This window comes from Eleutherodactylus coqui, chromosome 7 (assembly GCF_035609145.1).
Source record: "Eleutherodactylus coqui strain aEleCoq1 chromosome 7, aEleCoq1.hap1, whole genome shotgun sequence".
In the NCBI taxonomy this organism is placed as follows: domain Eukaryota; kingdom Metazoa; phylum Chordata; class Amphibia; order Anura; family Eleutherodactylidae; genus Eleutherodactylus; species Eleutherodactylus coqui.
In genome coordinates, this window is record NC_089843.1 from 220,919,007 (window position 1) to 220,934,763 (window position 15,757).

At 55.2% G+C, this 15,757-nt stretch overlaps 1 protein-coding gene across 1 annotated transcript; it reads left to right on the forward strand.

Annotated features, from left to right (window-relative positions):
* Positions 1-6,439: 6,439 nt before the first annotated feature.
* On the forward strand, positions 6,440-14,814 carry MYDGF (myeloid derived growth factor). The gene is made up of 6 exons (XM_066574450.1): positions 6,440-6,605; positions 8,533-8,583; positions 10,227-10,288; positions 10,371-10,452; positions 12,941-12,995; positions 14,218-14,814. Exons 1-6 carry the CDS (start codon positions 6,486-6,488, stop codon positions 14,295-14,297), a joined length of 450 nt encoding a protein of 149 aa, XP_066430547.1. The 5' UTR covers positions 6,440-6,485; the 3' UTR covers positions 14,298-14,814.
* The last annotated feature ends 943 nt before the right edge of the window (positions 14,815-15,757 follow it).

Sequence of the window (15,757 nt, forward strand, 5' to 3'; positions counted from 1 at the left end):
TTATTCATAAGAATATAGCTTTACTAACAGTAGAAAAGAAAAAAAAGGCTAAATTATGTTCTAAGATGGGGTCAGAGGAAATGTCCGCTTGTAGATCAGGGTTCTAGTTGCTGCGACTGTACCCCTAAAATAGGACTTTTATTTCCAAAGTCACCAGCAATTGTCTCTTCTTTTTGATGATTTGGGCCTCCTCAATGACCCAATACGTAAGGCATGCTTATCAGGCAACATTTTAAGCGGGGGGGGGGGGGGGATTTTTTTACTTTCAGTTTCAAATCAATCCCAAGATCCATCAGCACAACATTAGCTAGAGGCTGTACTATTTCTGCCTGCTGGGGGAACAGTTTAATTATCATTACCTTTTATATTCGGTGAAATGAGCTACAGCCCACGAGGATACAGACAGGAGGCTGAGCTGTGATCTCCTCTCTTATACCTGTGTGATTATCACTCGTACCTGTAAGGAGGCAGAGCTGTGATCTCCTCTCTTATACCTGTGTGATTATCACTCGTACCTGTAATAGGTGTGCCTGTGTCCCACTGCAGGCAGTTTCTGTAGTAGGTGCTTAGTAACAGCATAACACAGACTGAAAATTGACTAGTTTCAGAAAGCATAAAGCTACAAGTCATTTGATTTTCAGATCGAGTAATATAGTCTTTACTAGTATGGCGCCAACTTATTCCGCAGCGCTTTAAACTGATCTGAAAATCAGACGGACGTGGCGCTTCTTAATATGAATGGGGGTATTTACACATCTTTAACCCTGACGAAGAGTCAGAGAAATAAACTGCAGCACGTCCGATTTATGTCTGAGTCTTGGATGAGAATGGTAGGTATCAATTACTATTGCACCTGAGTTTAATCAGGGCGTGCGTGTAGCCTAACCCCATGTAGAGCGGAGCGGGGTGGGATGAGGTCACATGACCATCGGAGGAAGAAGAGCCCGGGAGATTCAAACTAAAAGAAATGACTAAGCGGGGTCCCACTAGCCGACTTCTATGTCCTGCGGGACTAATACATCAGGGGGCTTACACTACCAGCAATTACTGGAGTAGCGGCACCACATCCTCTATACAATATTACAGTAACTGATGCAGACTCTGGTACATCTGCTAATGTGACCCAGCGCCAGCATCCCTATGGGGCGAGCCTGGTCTGCCCTGACGTCAGCTGTCTGCTGCCGTCATCAAGTGTCTGGCTCCACGGTGCCCCTGCGCTCCCCAACGTCTGTTACTCCGAAACATGTTGGAATCCCGTTCCCTGATCCCCACAGAAGTATTACTGGAGCTCAGCTCAATACAGGGATCCAAAAGGCGGTGACCTAGATTGTCACCTATTAACCCTTTCCAATCCAATTTGTATCCTGGTCTTCCTAGGGGGGCTTACTCTTTTTCTGCTGTTAGACAACAGCGCTATATGCTGGCTAAAGCCAGTACTGCATGAGGTGACACGTTGGATAGGCTCCAACAGCAAAGAGGCTGGCAATATACAGTAAGAGAACCCCAACGGATGTCTTCCTACATCGGAGCTGTACAGCCTTAAAGGGGTTGTCCCGCGCCGAAACGGGTTTTTTTTTTTTTCAACCCCCCCCCCCCCCCCCCGGTCGGCGCGAGACAACCCCGATGCAGGGAGGTAAAGGAAGTTTACCGGAGCGCTTACCTTAATCCCAGCGCTCCGGTGACTTCAATACTTACCGCTGAAGATGGCCGCCGGGATCCTCTGTCTTCATGGACCGCAGCTCTTCTGTGCGGTCCATTGCCGATTTCAGCCTCCTGATTGGCTGGAATCGGCACGTGACGGGGCGGAGCTACACGGAGCCGCTCTCTGGCACGAGCGGCTCCATAGAAGATTGCAGAAGACCCGGACTGCGCAAGCGCGGCTAATTTGGCCATCGGAGGGCGAAAATTAGTCGGCACCATGGAGACGAGGACGCCAGCAACGGAGCAGGTAAGTATAAAACTTTTTATAACTTCTGTATGGCTCATAATTAATGCACAATGTATATTACAAAGTGCATTAATATGGCCATACAGAAGTGTATAGACCCACTTGCTGCCGCGGGACAACCCCTTTAAATTATAATGTCTTTAGATGTCAGGCAGTGGATTGGAGAGGGTTAAGGATTGACCGGGCAGTAAGTGTCCCTACATATTACCTGCAGCAGATGTGGGGTTAAACATCTAAAGGAAGCAAGACGGCAGCTCTGTCCGTGTAAAGGGCGGTGTGTGCTCAACTAGATGCAGTCTTCCCTGGGGGCCCCACTGAGATCAATAGGGCCCATAGAACTCTGCTACGACTGAGCACATCTCATGAAGAAGTCTTAAGCTGCACCCTCAGCCTTGTTCTGTCTTCTATGGGCTAGACTGATGGAGCCCATAGAAGTCTCCTGCCCCAGCTGCGCACAGTACGGCCCTATTCATATGAGCGGTCTTTATGCGACATTTAGCCGCGATACAAATTGCGGCCGTGTGCAGCATCGGATTCCAAGGCGTTCATTCACATGGCCGATTATATTGTCGTGTAAAGACGCCCGTCCGCTGAAGCTAGGACATTGGCGGTCAAACACACTGGCTGATGTTTTGACACGGTCTTCCCCCATCTTTCGGCTGCGATCAGCTGGCACCTCCCATAGGCTTCTATATGAGCTGTCATCAAATGGAGAGGGAGGGAGTTTAGCAGTGGCAGCGCTGCCGGACGATGTCGGCTGCCTCTATTCAGCCATTTGAAGTAGTTCTGCTAGCCGAAGGTATTCTGGGCTGCGGTGTAAATACGGCCGTGGGAATGAGCGAGAGAACACGGTATTTAGCCTGACTTGGTCCCAGCTTTTTGTCATTCATGCAGGCGGATGAAAAATGCACGTCGGAAGACGCCTAAGAGTGCATCTCAACGAAAACAGGCTCAGCCTTATAATATACGGCAGGAGCTCCACTGATGTCCGGATCTGGACCCCCAACCGGAGTGGAACAAGCATGGAGGCCAAGTGCTGGACTGTGCATGGGATGCGTCCGCCATGGGAGGAGAGCTCTAGCCTCGGATTACCCTGTGACTATGAAGAACTGATGGCCAGCTCCATGGTCCAGCTGTCTGATGAGGTGTGTCACGGCCGGGGTCCGGGAAAAGTCACCTAATGCAGAAATCCAGGTTATTCCAAAAAGTTCAGAAAACGTACACAAGGACGGGAAGGGCAGGCGAGAAATAACTGCGTGGATGAATAATGTAACCATCACGCACCGCAGAAACAATCTGCTGTCGGCGGACGGTGGCTGTGATGACGGCGTCACCACCGAGGCGGACATAGGTGGGGATGACGGCGCTGATGACGGCGTCACCACCGAGGCGGACAATGGCGGTGATGACGGCGTCAACACCGAGGCGGACAATGGCGGTGATGACGGCGTCACCACCGAGGCGGACAATGGCGGTGATGACGGCGTCACCACCGAGGCGGACAATGGCGGTGATGACGGCGTCACCACCGAGGCGGACAATGGCGGTGATGACGGCGTCACCACCGAGGCGGACAATGGCGGTGATGACGGCGTCACCACCGAGGCGGACAATGGCGGTGATGACGGCGTCACCACCGAGGCGGACAATGGCGGTGATGACGGCGTCACCACCGAGGCGGACAATGGCGGTGATGACGGCGTCGCCACTGAGGCAGACATAGGTGGGGATGACGGCGCTGATGACGGGTGTCGCCACCGAGGCGGACATGGGTGGGGATGACAGCGTCACCAGTGAGGCGGACGGTGGCTGTGATGACGGCGTCACCACCGAGGCGGACAATGGCGCTGATGACGGCGTCACCACCGAGGCGGACAATGGCGGTGATGGCGGCGTCACCACCGAGGTGGACAATGGCGGTGATGACGGCGTCACCACCGAGGCGGACAATGGCGGTGATGACGGCGTCACCACCGAGGCGGACAATGGCGGTGATGACGGCGTCACCACTGAGGCAGACATAGGTGGGGATGACGGCGCTGATGACGGGTGTCGCCACCGAGGCGGACAATGGCGGTGATGACGGCGTCACCACTGAGGCGGACAATGGCGGTGATGACGGCGTCACCACCGAGGTGGACAATGGCAGTGATGACGGCGTCACCACCGAGGCGGACAATGGCGGTGATGACGGCGTCACCACTGAGGCAGACATAGGTGGGGATGACGGCGCTGATGACGGGTGTCGCCACCGAGGCGGACATGGGTGGGGATGACAGCGTCACCAGTGAGGCGGACGGTGGCTGTGATGACGGCGTCACCACCGAGGCGGACAATGGCGCTGATGACGGCGTCACCACCGAGGCGGACAATGGCGGTGATGGCGGCGTCACCACCGAGGTGGACAATGGCGGTGATGACGGCGTCACCACCGAGGCGGACAATGGCGGTGATGACGGCGTCACCACCGAGGCGGACAATGGCGGTGATGACGGCGTCACCACCGAGGCGGACAATGGCGGTGATGACGGCGTCACCACTGAGGCAGACATAGGTGGGGATGACGGCGCTGATGACGGGTGTCGCCACCGAGGCGGACAATGGCGGTGATGACGGCGTCACCACTGAGGCAGACATAGGTGGGGATGACGGCGCTGATGACGGGTGTCGCCACCGAGGCGGACATGGGTGGGGATGACAGCGTCACCAGTGAGGCGGACGGTGGCTGTGATGACGGCGTCACCAGTGAGGCGGACAATGGCGGTGATGACGGCGTCACCACCGAGGCGGACAATGGCGGTGATGACGGCGTCACCACCGAGGCGGACAATGGCGGTGATGACGGCGTCACCACCGAGGCGGACAATGGCAGTGATGACGGCGTCACCACCGAGGCGGACAATGGCGGTGATGACGGCGTCACCACCGAGGCGGACAATGGCGGTGATGACGGCGTCACCACCGAGGCGGACAATGGCGGTGATGACGGCGTCACCACCGAGGCGGACAATGGCGGTGATGACGGCGTAACCACCGAGGCGGACAATGGCGGTGATCATGGCGTCACCACTGAGGTGGACGGTGGTGCTGATGACGGCGTCACCACCGAGGCGGACAATGGCAGTGATGACAGCGTCACCACTGAGGCGGACGGTGCTGGCTGCAGCGGTCAGGCCGACAGAAGAACCGTTGCTTGTTCTAGTTGATATATGGTGCTGTTCTCTTGGAGCCGTGCAGCAGGTTACCCAATACGACGTATTTCGGTACTCTGCTTTGCGGGTCCACATATCACTTCTTGCTGGACTCTATAGGGGTCGCAGCACACACCGGAAGGAGCCTCCCTTATGTGATGAGGCACAAGAGCGGTTGTGTTTGTGTTATGTGGGTCTATGGTGCTGTTCTCTGGGCGGGGAGAGAACGTTGTCCAGAACTGCCGGCTGTGCACCAAGCGCCTCTGTCAGCAGCAATCAGCAGTTTGGGCCGCTGCTCAGGGCCTGCCTGGACCTCCTGCTGCTGGGAATACAATGTCCTGGTAAGGCGATCCCCGCAGCTCATCCCTGCACTGACACCCAGCCAGGGTCTTCACCAGCGCCGCTGCCGCCGCCCGCCTCCTCGCAGCCTCCTCAGCACAGGATGAGGCAGGAGAGCCTCCGCAGCTATCAGCAGCATCAGTGCAGATACTGGGTTGGGGCTCGTTGCCTTTTTAGACTCTTAGAACTCGTAATGGCGTCCTCACACGAGCGTGAGCGCATGTACACTCGCCAATGCGGGACGTATACGCCATGTGCATGTGCACCATCGCAGGCCACCCGCATCAGTACTTTATTGCACAGCCCGGACCGCTCACCTCGGCGCCATGTTTGAGGACGGGCCGCCTGTGTTGTAAGCAGGTCAGCTGCTCAGATGTTGTATTGCGCAGCACGTGTGAAGGAACCCACTGAAGTCAATGCTTCTATTTGCTGCACATGTGAGGACAGCCGCGCAGCGTCTCTGCATCCTAGACACAGTCTGCAGCCGTCATGCGGATCAGCGGCGGATACCGCAGGCTCAGCGCTGTCAGTGCGCCCTGTAGTGAGCGCGGCGCCGCTTGTCAGGTGGCGCTACATCTGGGATCAGCGGCGGATAGGCGGAGGCTGGTGACTGCAGAAAAGCTACGGAATTTTCCACTAGGTGTAAATTTCCCGAAAGACCCGGGCGGCGGCAGATCCAGGGGACCCCCGGCAGGCGGCCATAAGGGGGAGGAGCCAAGCCCCGCCCCTCTGTCATACTGTACACCGCCCTCTCCAAGCATCTCCTCGTACAGCACCAAATGTGACCTGCGGAGGCTCCTCCCCTGTCTGCGGAGGCTCCTCCCACTTCCTCCTCCCGTCTGCATATTTGGTATTTCAGCCGCCCCGTCTCCTCAGCAGGATTCAGACTCCCGGTCCAGGATGTAAAGCCTCCACACGAAGCTCCTCCCACCTTCCGCCCACGTGGCTGCCGGTTCTGGCCAATAGCAGGCCCGCACGACAGCACAGGTTCCCTATGAGGCGGCAGGATGATGTCGGCGGTGCTGGGCGCTCTGCTGCTGCTGCTCTGCCGGACGGGAGCGGATGGCGGCGCGGAGGAGTTTGACGTGAAGCCTGGCGGGCTGGACTACACGGTCACCCGGAGCTGGGTCAGACATCACCGCTCTACGGCCGTTTATTAACCCCGGTATCGTTACTGCACACCGCTCGGGTCTCACGCCTGCGCTGGAGGTTCCGCAGCAGATCCGCCTCTGTCTACAAGCCGGCAGCGGAAACCGGACAGACCCGTAGTCAGCGAGCCTAGAGCCGTCCGCGGGGATACCCCCCTGCTCCCCGGACAGAGGAGGCGGATGCCCTGACGCAGGTGTGAGACCCCCTAACCGCAGCACCCATGTAGTTGTAGGGCAGAACCAACAGGGGGCGCCCACTCCTGGCTGCAGCCGGGCGATAACTATTGCAGTAAAGCCTGCAGTACCAACCTGGGCCACTACACAGTGTACAGCGCCGGCTGGTTCCTGCAGCACAACAGAAAGCTCCCCCCCCCCCCCCCCCATTCCCTGGCGGTCCCGTAGAAGCGGCTCCTGCTGCTGCCCCCCCCCCCTCATTCGGCGGTCCCGTAGAGGCGGCCCCTGCTGCCCCCCCCCCCTCATTCGGCGGTCCCGTAGAGGCGGCCCCTGCTGCCCCCCCCCCCTCATTCGGCGGTCCCGTAGAGGCGGCCCCTGCTGCCCCCCCCCCTCATTCGGCGGTCCCGTAGAGGCGGCTCCTGCTGCCCCCCCCTCCTCCGGCGGTCCCGTAGAGGCGGCCCCTGCTGCCCCCCCCCTCATTCGGCGGTCCCGTAGAGGCGGCCCCTGCTGCCCCCCCCCCCCCCCCCCTCATTCGGCGGTCCCGTAGAGGCGGCCCCTGCTGCCCCCCCCCCCTCATTCGGCGGTCCCGTAGAGGCGGCTCCTGCTGCCCCCCCCCCCCCTCATTCGGCGCTCCCGTAGAGGCGGCCCCTGCTGCCCCCCCCCTCATTCGGCGCTCCCGTAGAGGCGGCTCCTGCTGCCCCCCCCTCATTCGGCGCTCCCGTAGAGGCGGCTCCTGCTGCCCCCCCCCCTCCTCCGGCGCTCCCGTAGAGGCGGCTCCTGCTGCCCCCCCCCTCCTCCGGCGCTCCCGTAGAGGCGGCTCCTGCTGCCCCCCCCTCCTCCGGCGGTCCCGTAGAGGCGGCCCCTGCTGCCCCCCCCCCTCATTCGGCGGTCCCGTAGAGGCGGCCCCTGCTGCCCCCCCCCCCCCCTCATTCGGCGGTCCCGTAGAGGCGGCTCCTGCTGCTCCCCCCTCCTCCGGCGCTCCCGTAGAGGCGGCTCCTGCTGCTCCCCCCTCCTCCGGCGCTCCCGTAGAGGCGGCTCCTGCTGCCCCCCCCCCTCCTCCGGCGCTCCCGTAGAGGCGGCTCCTGCTGCCCCCCCCCCTCCTCCGGCGCTCCCGTAGAGGCGGCTCCTGCTGCCCCCCCCCCTCCTCCGGCGCTCCCGTAGAGGCGGCTCCTGCTGCCCCCCCCCCTCCTCCGGCGCTCCCGTAGAGGCGGCTCCTGCGGCCCCCCCCCCTCCTCCGGCGCTCCCGTAGAGGCGGCTCCTGCTGCCCCCCCCTCCTCCGGCGCTCCCGTAGAGGCGGCTCCTGCTGCCCCCCCCCCCCCCCCCTCATTCGGCGGTCCCGTAGAGGCGGCTCCTGCTGCCCCCCCCTCCTCCGGCGCTCCCGTAGAGGCGGCTCCTGCTGCCCCCCCCTCCTCCGGCGCTCCCGTAGAGGCGGCTCCTGCTGCCCCTTCCCTTCCCCAGCAGTCCCGTAGCGGCGGCGTTGTGGAGAGATGCCGCCTTAGCTGCCTCCGCGACTCAGAGCTCTGTTCCAGGCCAAGCTTCAAAGAGTGTTTATCGTGAAACGTTGCATTTGAGAATATGACCTACATGGTGCTCTGTGCCCGCTGCCCTGTGGGTTCTGTGCCCGCTGCCCCGTGGGTTCTGTGCCCGCTGCCCCATGGGTTCCCGCTGCCCCTGGTTTGGTTGGCGTTGGGTGACAAATGTGAAGTCTTTGACCCGGTTCTTCTCCTCACAGGGCTCCTTCTCCTGCAGTTTTTCCTACGCGGCTCAGGGAGGCACTAACGAGGTGAGATGATGCCCGCCAGTGGGCGCCTGGTACAGGTGTGAATGAGTAAAGCTGGGAAGCCATAGAGTGCTTGACACTCGTGCCAAGAACGCCTCCATCACTTCAGACCTGCTGCGATCCTCCGATCGGCACGCCGTCTGATGCGCTTTCCAGCCCCATTGAAAAAAATGTGAGGCGTTCCGAGGGCCCGCTGAGCGATGGGGGCCCGCTGAACGATGGGGGGCCCGCTGAACGATGGGGGGCCCGCTGAACGATGGGGGGGCCCGCTGAACGATGGGGGCCCGCTGAACGATGGGGCGTGCCGGGAATTGTTTTCTCACACTGCAATGCTGGGAGACAATAATATAATAATAATAATAATCTTTATTTGTATAGCGCCAACATATTCCGCAGCGCTTAACCGTTCATGGATAGGACCCCTTCACCAGAATAGGGGTCATATTTGTGAGTCTCGTATCGCAGAAATCTCGCACGATTTTCACAACCGTGTGGAAGCGGCCTAAAGGACGTATTGCACACACTGCACCCGCTGCCCGCCGGTGTTCACGCCCGTTCCTGTCCAGAAGAGAGAACTTTAAGAAATCAACCCCATGTCCCTTTAAAACTTTATTTCCATAAAATGTGATAGAATCTGTGACTACACCGCGGAACAGGGGGGGCCTTAAAGGGACACTCAAGCCAACACCCATTTTCCATCATTGCACCCCTCACCTGACTGTCACACTCTGGAGGTCTCCCATGTATAGTAAGTCACTTTCTTGCAGTGCGACCTCCTGTCTGATACGTAACGGACACCATTTTGATTTTAAGATTTCTGCGCTTTTTCTTCCTCTGCTAGCAGTCACATGATGCATCACATGACCATCTAGACTTTAGATGGTCATGTGATGCATCATGTGACTGCTGTAGTGAGCGCAGCGCCGCTGGTCAGGTGGCGCTACATCTGGGATCAGCGGCGGATAGGCGGAGGCTTGTGACTCTTTCAGATGCAGAAATGCTGCAGAATTTTCCACTAGGTGTAAATTTCCCCTAAGAAGGTCCCGGGCGGCAGCAGATCCAGGGGACCCCGGCAGACGGCCATGAGGGGGAGGAGCTAAGCCTCTCCAGCAGTGCCATTAGCTCCGCCCCTCTGTCATACTGTACACCGCCCTCTGCAAGCATCTCCTCGTACAGCACCGTGACCTGCGGAGGCTCCTCTCCTATTTCCGAAGGCTCCTCCCCTTGTCTGTGAAGTCTCTTCCCACCTCCCCCCTCCTGTCTGCAGAGGCTCCTCCCCTCCCGGGCTTCTCAGCAGGATTCAGAGCCAGTATCGTCTCTGCCTGCTGGGAGGATGATATGATTATTACACCCTCTATAGTCACCTAAATAAGTAAGACCATAATTATACTGCTGGGAGGATCAGCTGTGATCACCTCTAATCATCATCGGCATCTGTGATGGGGCGTTTATACCCCCCTGTGAAGAGTGTGTGTGGTACAGTCCATACAAGATTTCTGGTAACTGAAATAGTGACTCCTGGAGAGAACAGACAGCCAGGTAATCCCCGGGTGGTCACAATTGGATCACATGACCCTCCAGATGCTACAATGTATCCTCGGGCTCTCCCTCAGTCTCACACTCTGCTCTTGACTTCTTCCCCACAGAAATGGCAGATGAGTATTGAAGTAGACGACGCAAGCGGATCTTTTTCTTGCCTGATCTGGCGGTAAAGTATCTTGGCTTTTCTTCCACCTTTCAGCCGGGTTTCTTCTACAAGGACTTCATGTTGTTTGGTTGTGTCTCTGTAGGCCGTCGGGAACCTCCTATCTGTATTTCATGCGGTTCAAAGCTGAAGTGTCCGGAGGGAAAATAGAATCCTGCGAGGCTTTTGTAAGTTCATTTATGGGGAATCTATATTAATAGTATTAATCGTTATTTGTATAGCGCCATCGTATTCCGCAGCGCATTTGATGCATGGGGGGGTCAATCAGGACGGGGTGGGGTATAGGGGCAGGGAGTGTACATCCTGGCTGTAGTTTGAGGGCGGGGACTAAAGTCAGGGGAGTTGGCATGCTTCTTTGAAGAGATGAGTCTGAAGTTCTGTGCATCGGGGATAAGCCGGATGTCTTGGGGTAGAGCGTTCCAGAGGGTCAGTCCTGGAGGTGGGCAAGTGAGGTGCGTATTAGGAGGACGCCCAGTCTGTGTGTTGGCAGAGCGCAGCGCTGGGTGACGTATGGACAGGAGGGAGGCGATGTACAGTGGCGCGGCGCCATCTAGAGCTCTATGGGTGAGGAGTAAATTGAGTTCTGTAATACATTGGCAGCCGGTGCAGCGACTGGCGTAGTGCGGGGGCGGCTGAGGAGCGGCTGGTAGGAAGAGGAGTCTAGATGCCACATTTGGGGGGAGGGGGGGGGGGGCAATGGGCAGCAAGTTGTAGAAGGTGAATGGAATGTCAGAAACCCTTTAAAATGAATTCTCCATCTTTGTCCGGACGTCCCTCATCAGAATGGACATTTATTATGGCTTCAGCACCCGAGATAGCCGTAGGGAAACAGCGGGGAGACGAATGGCTGCCGGCGTAGCTGGGATAAAACCACAAAGCTGGATGTTCAGTTCAGCTCTGTGTAAAAGTTTTAGACAGAAGTGAATAAAATGCTGCAAAGTGAGAATCGTCCTCAAAAATAGAAATGTTAATAGTTTTATTTTTGGCAAACAAAATGCAAGTGACTGAACCAAAGATGTAAATCCCATTAATAGTTGGTGTGACGCCCCTCACCTCCACACCAGCATCAACTCTTCTAGGTACACTTGCACACAGTTTTTGAAGGCAGTCGTCAGGGAGGTTGTTCCAGGCATCTTGGAGAACTAACTACAGATCTTCTGTGGATGTCGCTCGCTCAGATCCTTCTGTCTCTTCATGTAACCCCAGACAGACTGAATGATGATGAGATCCGGGCTCTGCGCGGGCACATCAGCGCTTCCAGGACTCCTTGTTCTTCTGCAGATAGTTCTTGATGCCATCGGCTGGATGTTGGGAGTTGTTGTCCGCTGCAGAATACGTTTGGAATCAGACGCCTTCTATTTTTGAATAAATTCTCCCTTTGCAGCATCTTCTCCCCCCCTGCCTACAGCGTGTGCACATGATGCTCGCCTTTAGTCGGGGTGGTGGAGACTATTTGCTCTTACTGGTCATTGTGCTTCTACATTGATATGTCAAATAAACGACCACAAAAGGGATGTCCTGGGAACCCGCACAACTCCAGCCCAGGAGCCTTGCTCATAGTCCCACAGCCCATTGTGGCGAGGCCCCCATAATGGTGCAACCAAAATGCAGATGGGGTCTTATTTGGTGATGGTAGATTCTAGCCATATGCTTCACTCCCGAGTGTCCACGAACCAGAAGGTGGAACGGACGTCATCGTAACCTGCAGGGTAATGGATAGATAAGTCTGGAAGAAACTTAAAATGGTTTTCCCACAACTTAAAATATCTTCGCAATTCCTTTGTCTTTACTGGTTCCTGCTGACAGGTCATGTGACTGCTGCAGCCAATCATTGATCACAGCAGTGACCTTCTATGCCAGTGATTGGCTGCAGCAGTCACATGATCTGTCAGCAGAAATCAGGAAGCACAAGTGATCGTGAAGCAATCTTAAGTTGTGGGAAAACTCCTTTAATCTCAAAGTTCCTTGTTGACTTCCCCCAGCAGGCTGCGGTGTGATCACAAAGCGGCGGCAGTGCTGGTTCCACAGCAGTCTCCTAGGATCATCATATTGCCCATTAACCGTCACGGGACCTTATAGTCACATGAATGAAGTGTCACGTGGATAAATGTCCCCACAGCTTACAGTCACTGCAGCCTAATTCCAGCAAAGGAGCGTGTAGACCTGCAGATCCCTGCCGTGTACGATTGCTTGACTGGTCGGTCAAGCCTTTGGGACGCGCTCGTAACCTTCTCCTCGCTGGACCGATTTTTTTTTTTACACTTGGACCTACTTAAATAAAACTGAAATTATAAAATAAAAAAGTCCTGTTCTCCCCCTATGTGCAAATATCTTCTGACAGTAACCACCCGGGCACATTGTAGGAATTCACCCGGCGCTTCTGGTGGCCTTCATGCAATCAAAAGGCAATGTGTTGGGATTGGGAACAGACAGGCTGCAGCCGGGATCCGTGATCTGTTCCCCCACCTCTGTAGCTCATGCTGACTGCTCTGCCTTGTCCGTAACCCGCTGTCCCTGCGTCTGAGAGGTTCTGCAGGTACAACGTGACGGATAGAACTCTCCATACCTCGTACTTTAGGCCGCCGCACATAACCTGTAACTGTACATATATTAACTTTCATGCCTTTTCTAACTTTACCGCCTCTTATTTCTCAGTCTCAGGCAGACAAGCCGCTGAAAAAGTCTGAATATGAAATAAAGGATACAAGCGGTGAGTCCGATCTGAGTGATGAGGGAGTATCATGAACTAAGCGAGAGGAAGTACATGCATGTAACACACAGACATGTGTCCCCTTACCGAATACAGCGGGGAATTATATGCAAGCCGTTAGAATCGGGGCTGTGGGGTCAGTAAGCCAAACCCCCGATACTTCATCTAGGACTCCTGTTATTAACCCTTTCCAATCCATTTATTTTTTTCTCATCCATTCTCCCCAGCTCCAAATAAATTGGAGCTGGGGAGAATGGATGAGAAAAAATACATTTTCCCTGCACCTTACTGAACTGACAGAGTTCAGGAGGGTGCAGGTGCTCACCGCACCGTGGAGGGACCTGCTTACCTGTCCGGCGTCTTCCGCGTTCTCCCTTCTGCCTCCCGGCTCAGCGATCATGTGACCGTTGGGGTCAGGTGGCACCCGGCGGTCACATGATCGCCGGGCAGGGAGGCAGAAGGGAGAATGCGGAAGACGCCGGACAGGTAAGCAGGTCCCCCCCCACGGTGCAGGCTCCCGGCTCGGCGTTCATGTGACCGCTGGGGGTCAGGTAACACCGCCGGTCACGTGATCGCCGGCCAGAATGTCTGTGCATTACATAGAGCTAATTGAGCGCTATGTAATGTGCAAAGGAGAAGGCAGAAAGGGTTAAAAACCCTTTCTACCTTCTCCTCGGGGGTCCTCGATGAGGACCAGTGCAGGAGTGCATCTGCACCCGATGTGTCTGATGATCAGGTGCAGATGCACTCCTGCACTGCAGTGTCGGGCCTGCCCCGACAACGGAGCTGTGGAGGGAAACGATGATGTCGGGTCAGGCCCGACATCGGATTGGAAAGGGTTAAGACGGGAACATCCGGCTTTACATCATAACATAATGCCGCTGTTTACATGGAACAGAAGATCTATGTATTGGGACACAATCTGGACAGCCAATAACTGATCTGTTGATGGATCCTCGTTAGCGGGGGGCCTTGAGAAATGGGGGGCTTAGATGAATACAACATATATTTATAGGACCTTCTTAAGCTCCTATGAAAGGAAATCTGGACACAGTCTGCATTTAGTGAATTATACCATGTGATATATACACACACGCGCGTGCACACACATTGCTACCGCCTCCACCACAATGGCACTCCGACTCCACGGCCCTGCTTAGAACTTCCAGTAACATATGCTGGCCAAGGGCAGATGAGTAACCGGTTTCCCCTTCTCTTTCAGTGGCGGCCGTTCCCGGTGGTTTCTCTTCATCTCTCTCAATGCTAAAAATCGTGGTTAAGAAAACGCACGGAGAATTGTGATGGCGCCGCAGAGCTTTGGACGCACCTTTTGCCCATCTATAGAGACAATAGGATGTCTTCTGTATATGCTGCATCTGTATACAGGAGCAGAGCGGTTTCCGTTTTCTTGCACACTTAGACATTCATGCAGCAGTTTTTTGACTGCACTTATTGGGTTTCTATAAAGTTTCGCCATGTGTTTTCTTACCATTGGGGTTGCTGATGTCATTTTGTTTGTGTTCTGCATAGTAATTCTAACATGTCATGTATACACGGTATATACAGCGCTCGCTACCAGTATGCGCACAACAGCAGTTCCGCTGCGCTGTAATAGAGTTACAATAAGCTGCACAAGCTCCTCCCTGCTGGAAAAAAATCTGATTTTTAATGGAAGCTGGAGTTTCTGTGGCTTTACTGCCGATTGGCAACCCTGATTCCCATGGGTACCGGAGTAAGAAAACTTCCATCAAAGTGAAACAATCATGAAAATCATCAACCTGATTGGGTTTATTTGAAATAAATTTTCTATGTTTTTGTACCTCTGGAGTACATTCTCCACTCGTCATGCTTTAATACGGGATTCCAGGACTTAAGTATTGATATTCTTTGACCAGTTCCGTCCCCTTCCAGTGAAAAGCATTGAGTTGCAGTACCAGGCACTACCACTATGCCATGAGGAGGCTGCAGTACTAGCTTGAGTGCCAATGGCCTCTTCAGACAGCTGATTAGCGAGGGTCCCGGGAGCTGGACCCCCACTGAAATGATATTTATGACCCGTCCAGATAAACACTTTGAATATTGAATCTTTATTTCCTGCTATGGTTCCACTCACCAATTGCATCATCTTACGTCCAAAGCCCGAACTACAGCCTATATGCTGAGAAAGATCTCCGAGACTGTGCAGAGCGCAAGTTAACCCTTCCGCTGCCAGTGGCTTATGGATTCTCCAGCTTCTGATGCATAGAAATAAAAACCTGATTTTAGGCCGAGCCCCGTTCTGTGGGAGAAGGACTATACAGTTAGGGACAAACGGAGTTTCTTCTGCTTTGAAAGGTTGGAGCGCCGGTTCTCTCAACCGATCCACATGCTTTTGGTAGCATTTTAAGTTGGCATACAAAAGCATGTTGGTCCCCCTAACGCCATAGGGGTGCCAACCTCTTGCCATTTTGTAGCCCGTGTGAAACAGGCCTAGGAGTCGGTAAATCATTTCCCCTTTTGTGTTCCATCGGTCATCACTCTTACCGGTCAGTGTAGCTGTAGGTTACCTTTAGATTTTGTAGGACAAGTTCTAGTTTTTATAGGAACCGGGATCGGGTACATGTAATGTATTGCATAACTTGGCTTGTCCTGTTTTTCCGCGTTTTGCTCTTTTTTTTGCCCGTTTCCGTATGGAGTCTTTGTTTTATTGTAATGCACAAACTTGTGATTTCCATACGATGTTAATTAACATTAGAAGGTCCTGTTGTCGTTTGCGTGAGAAA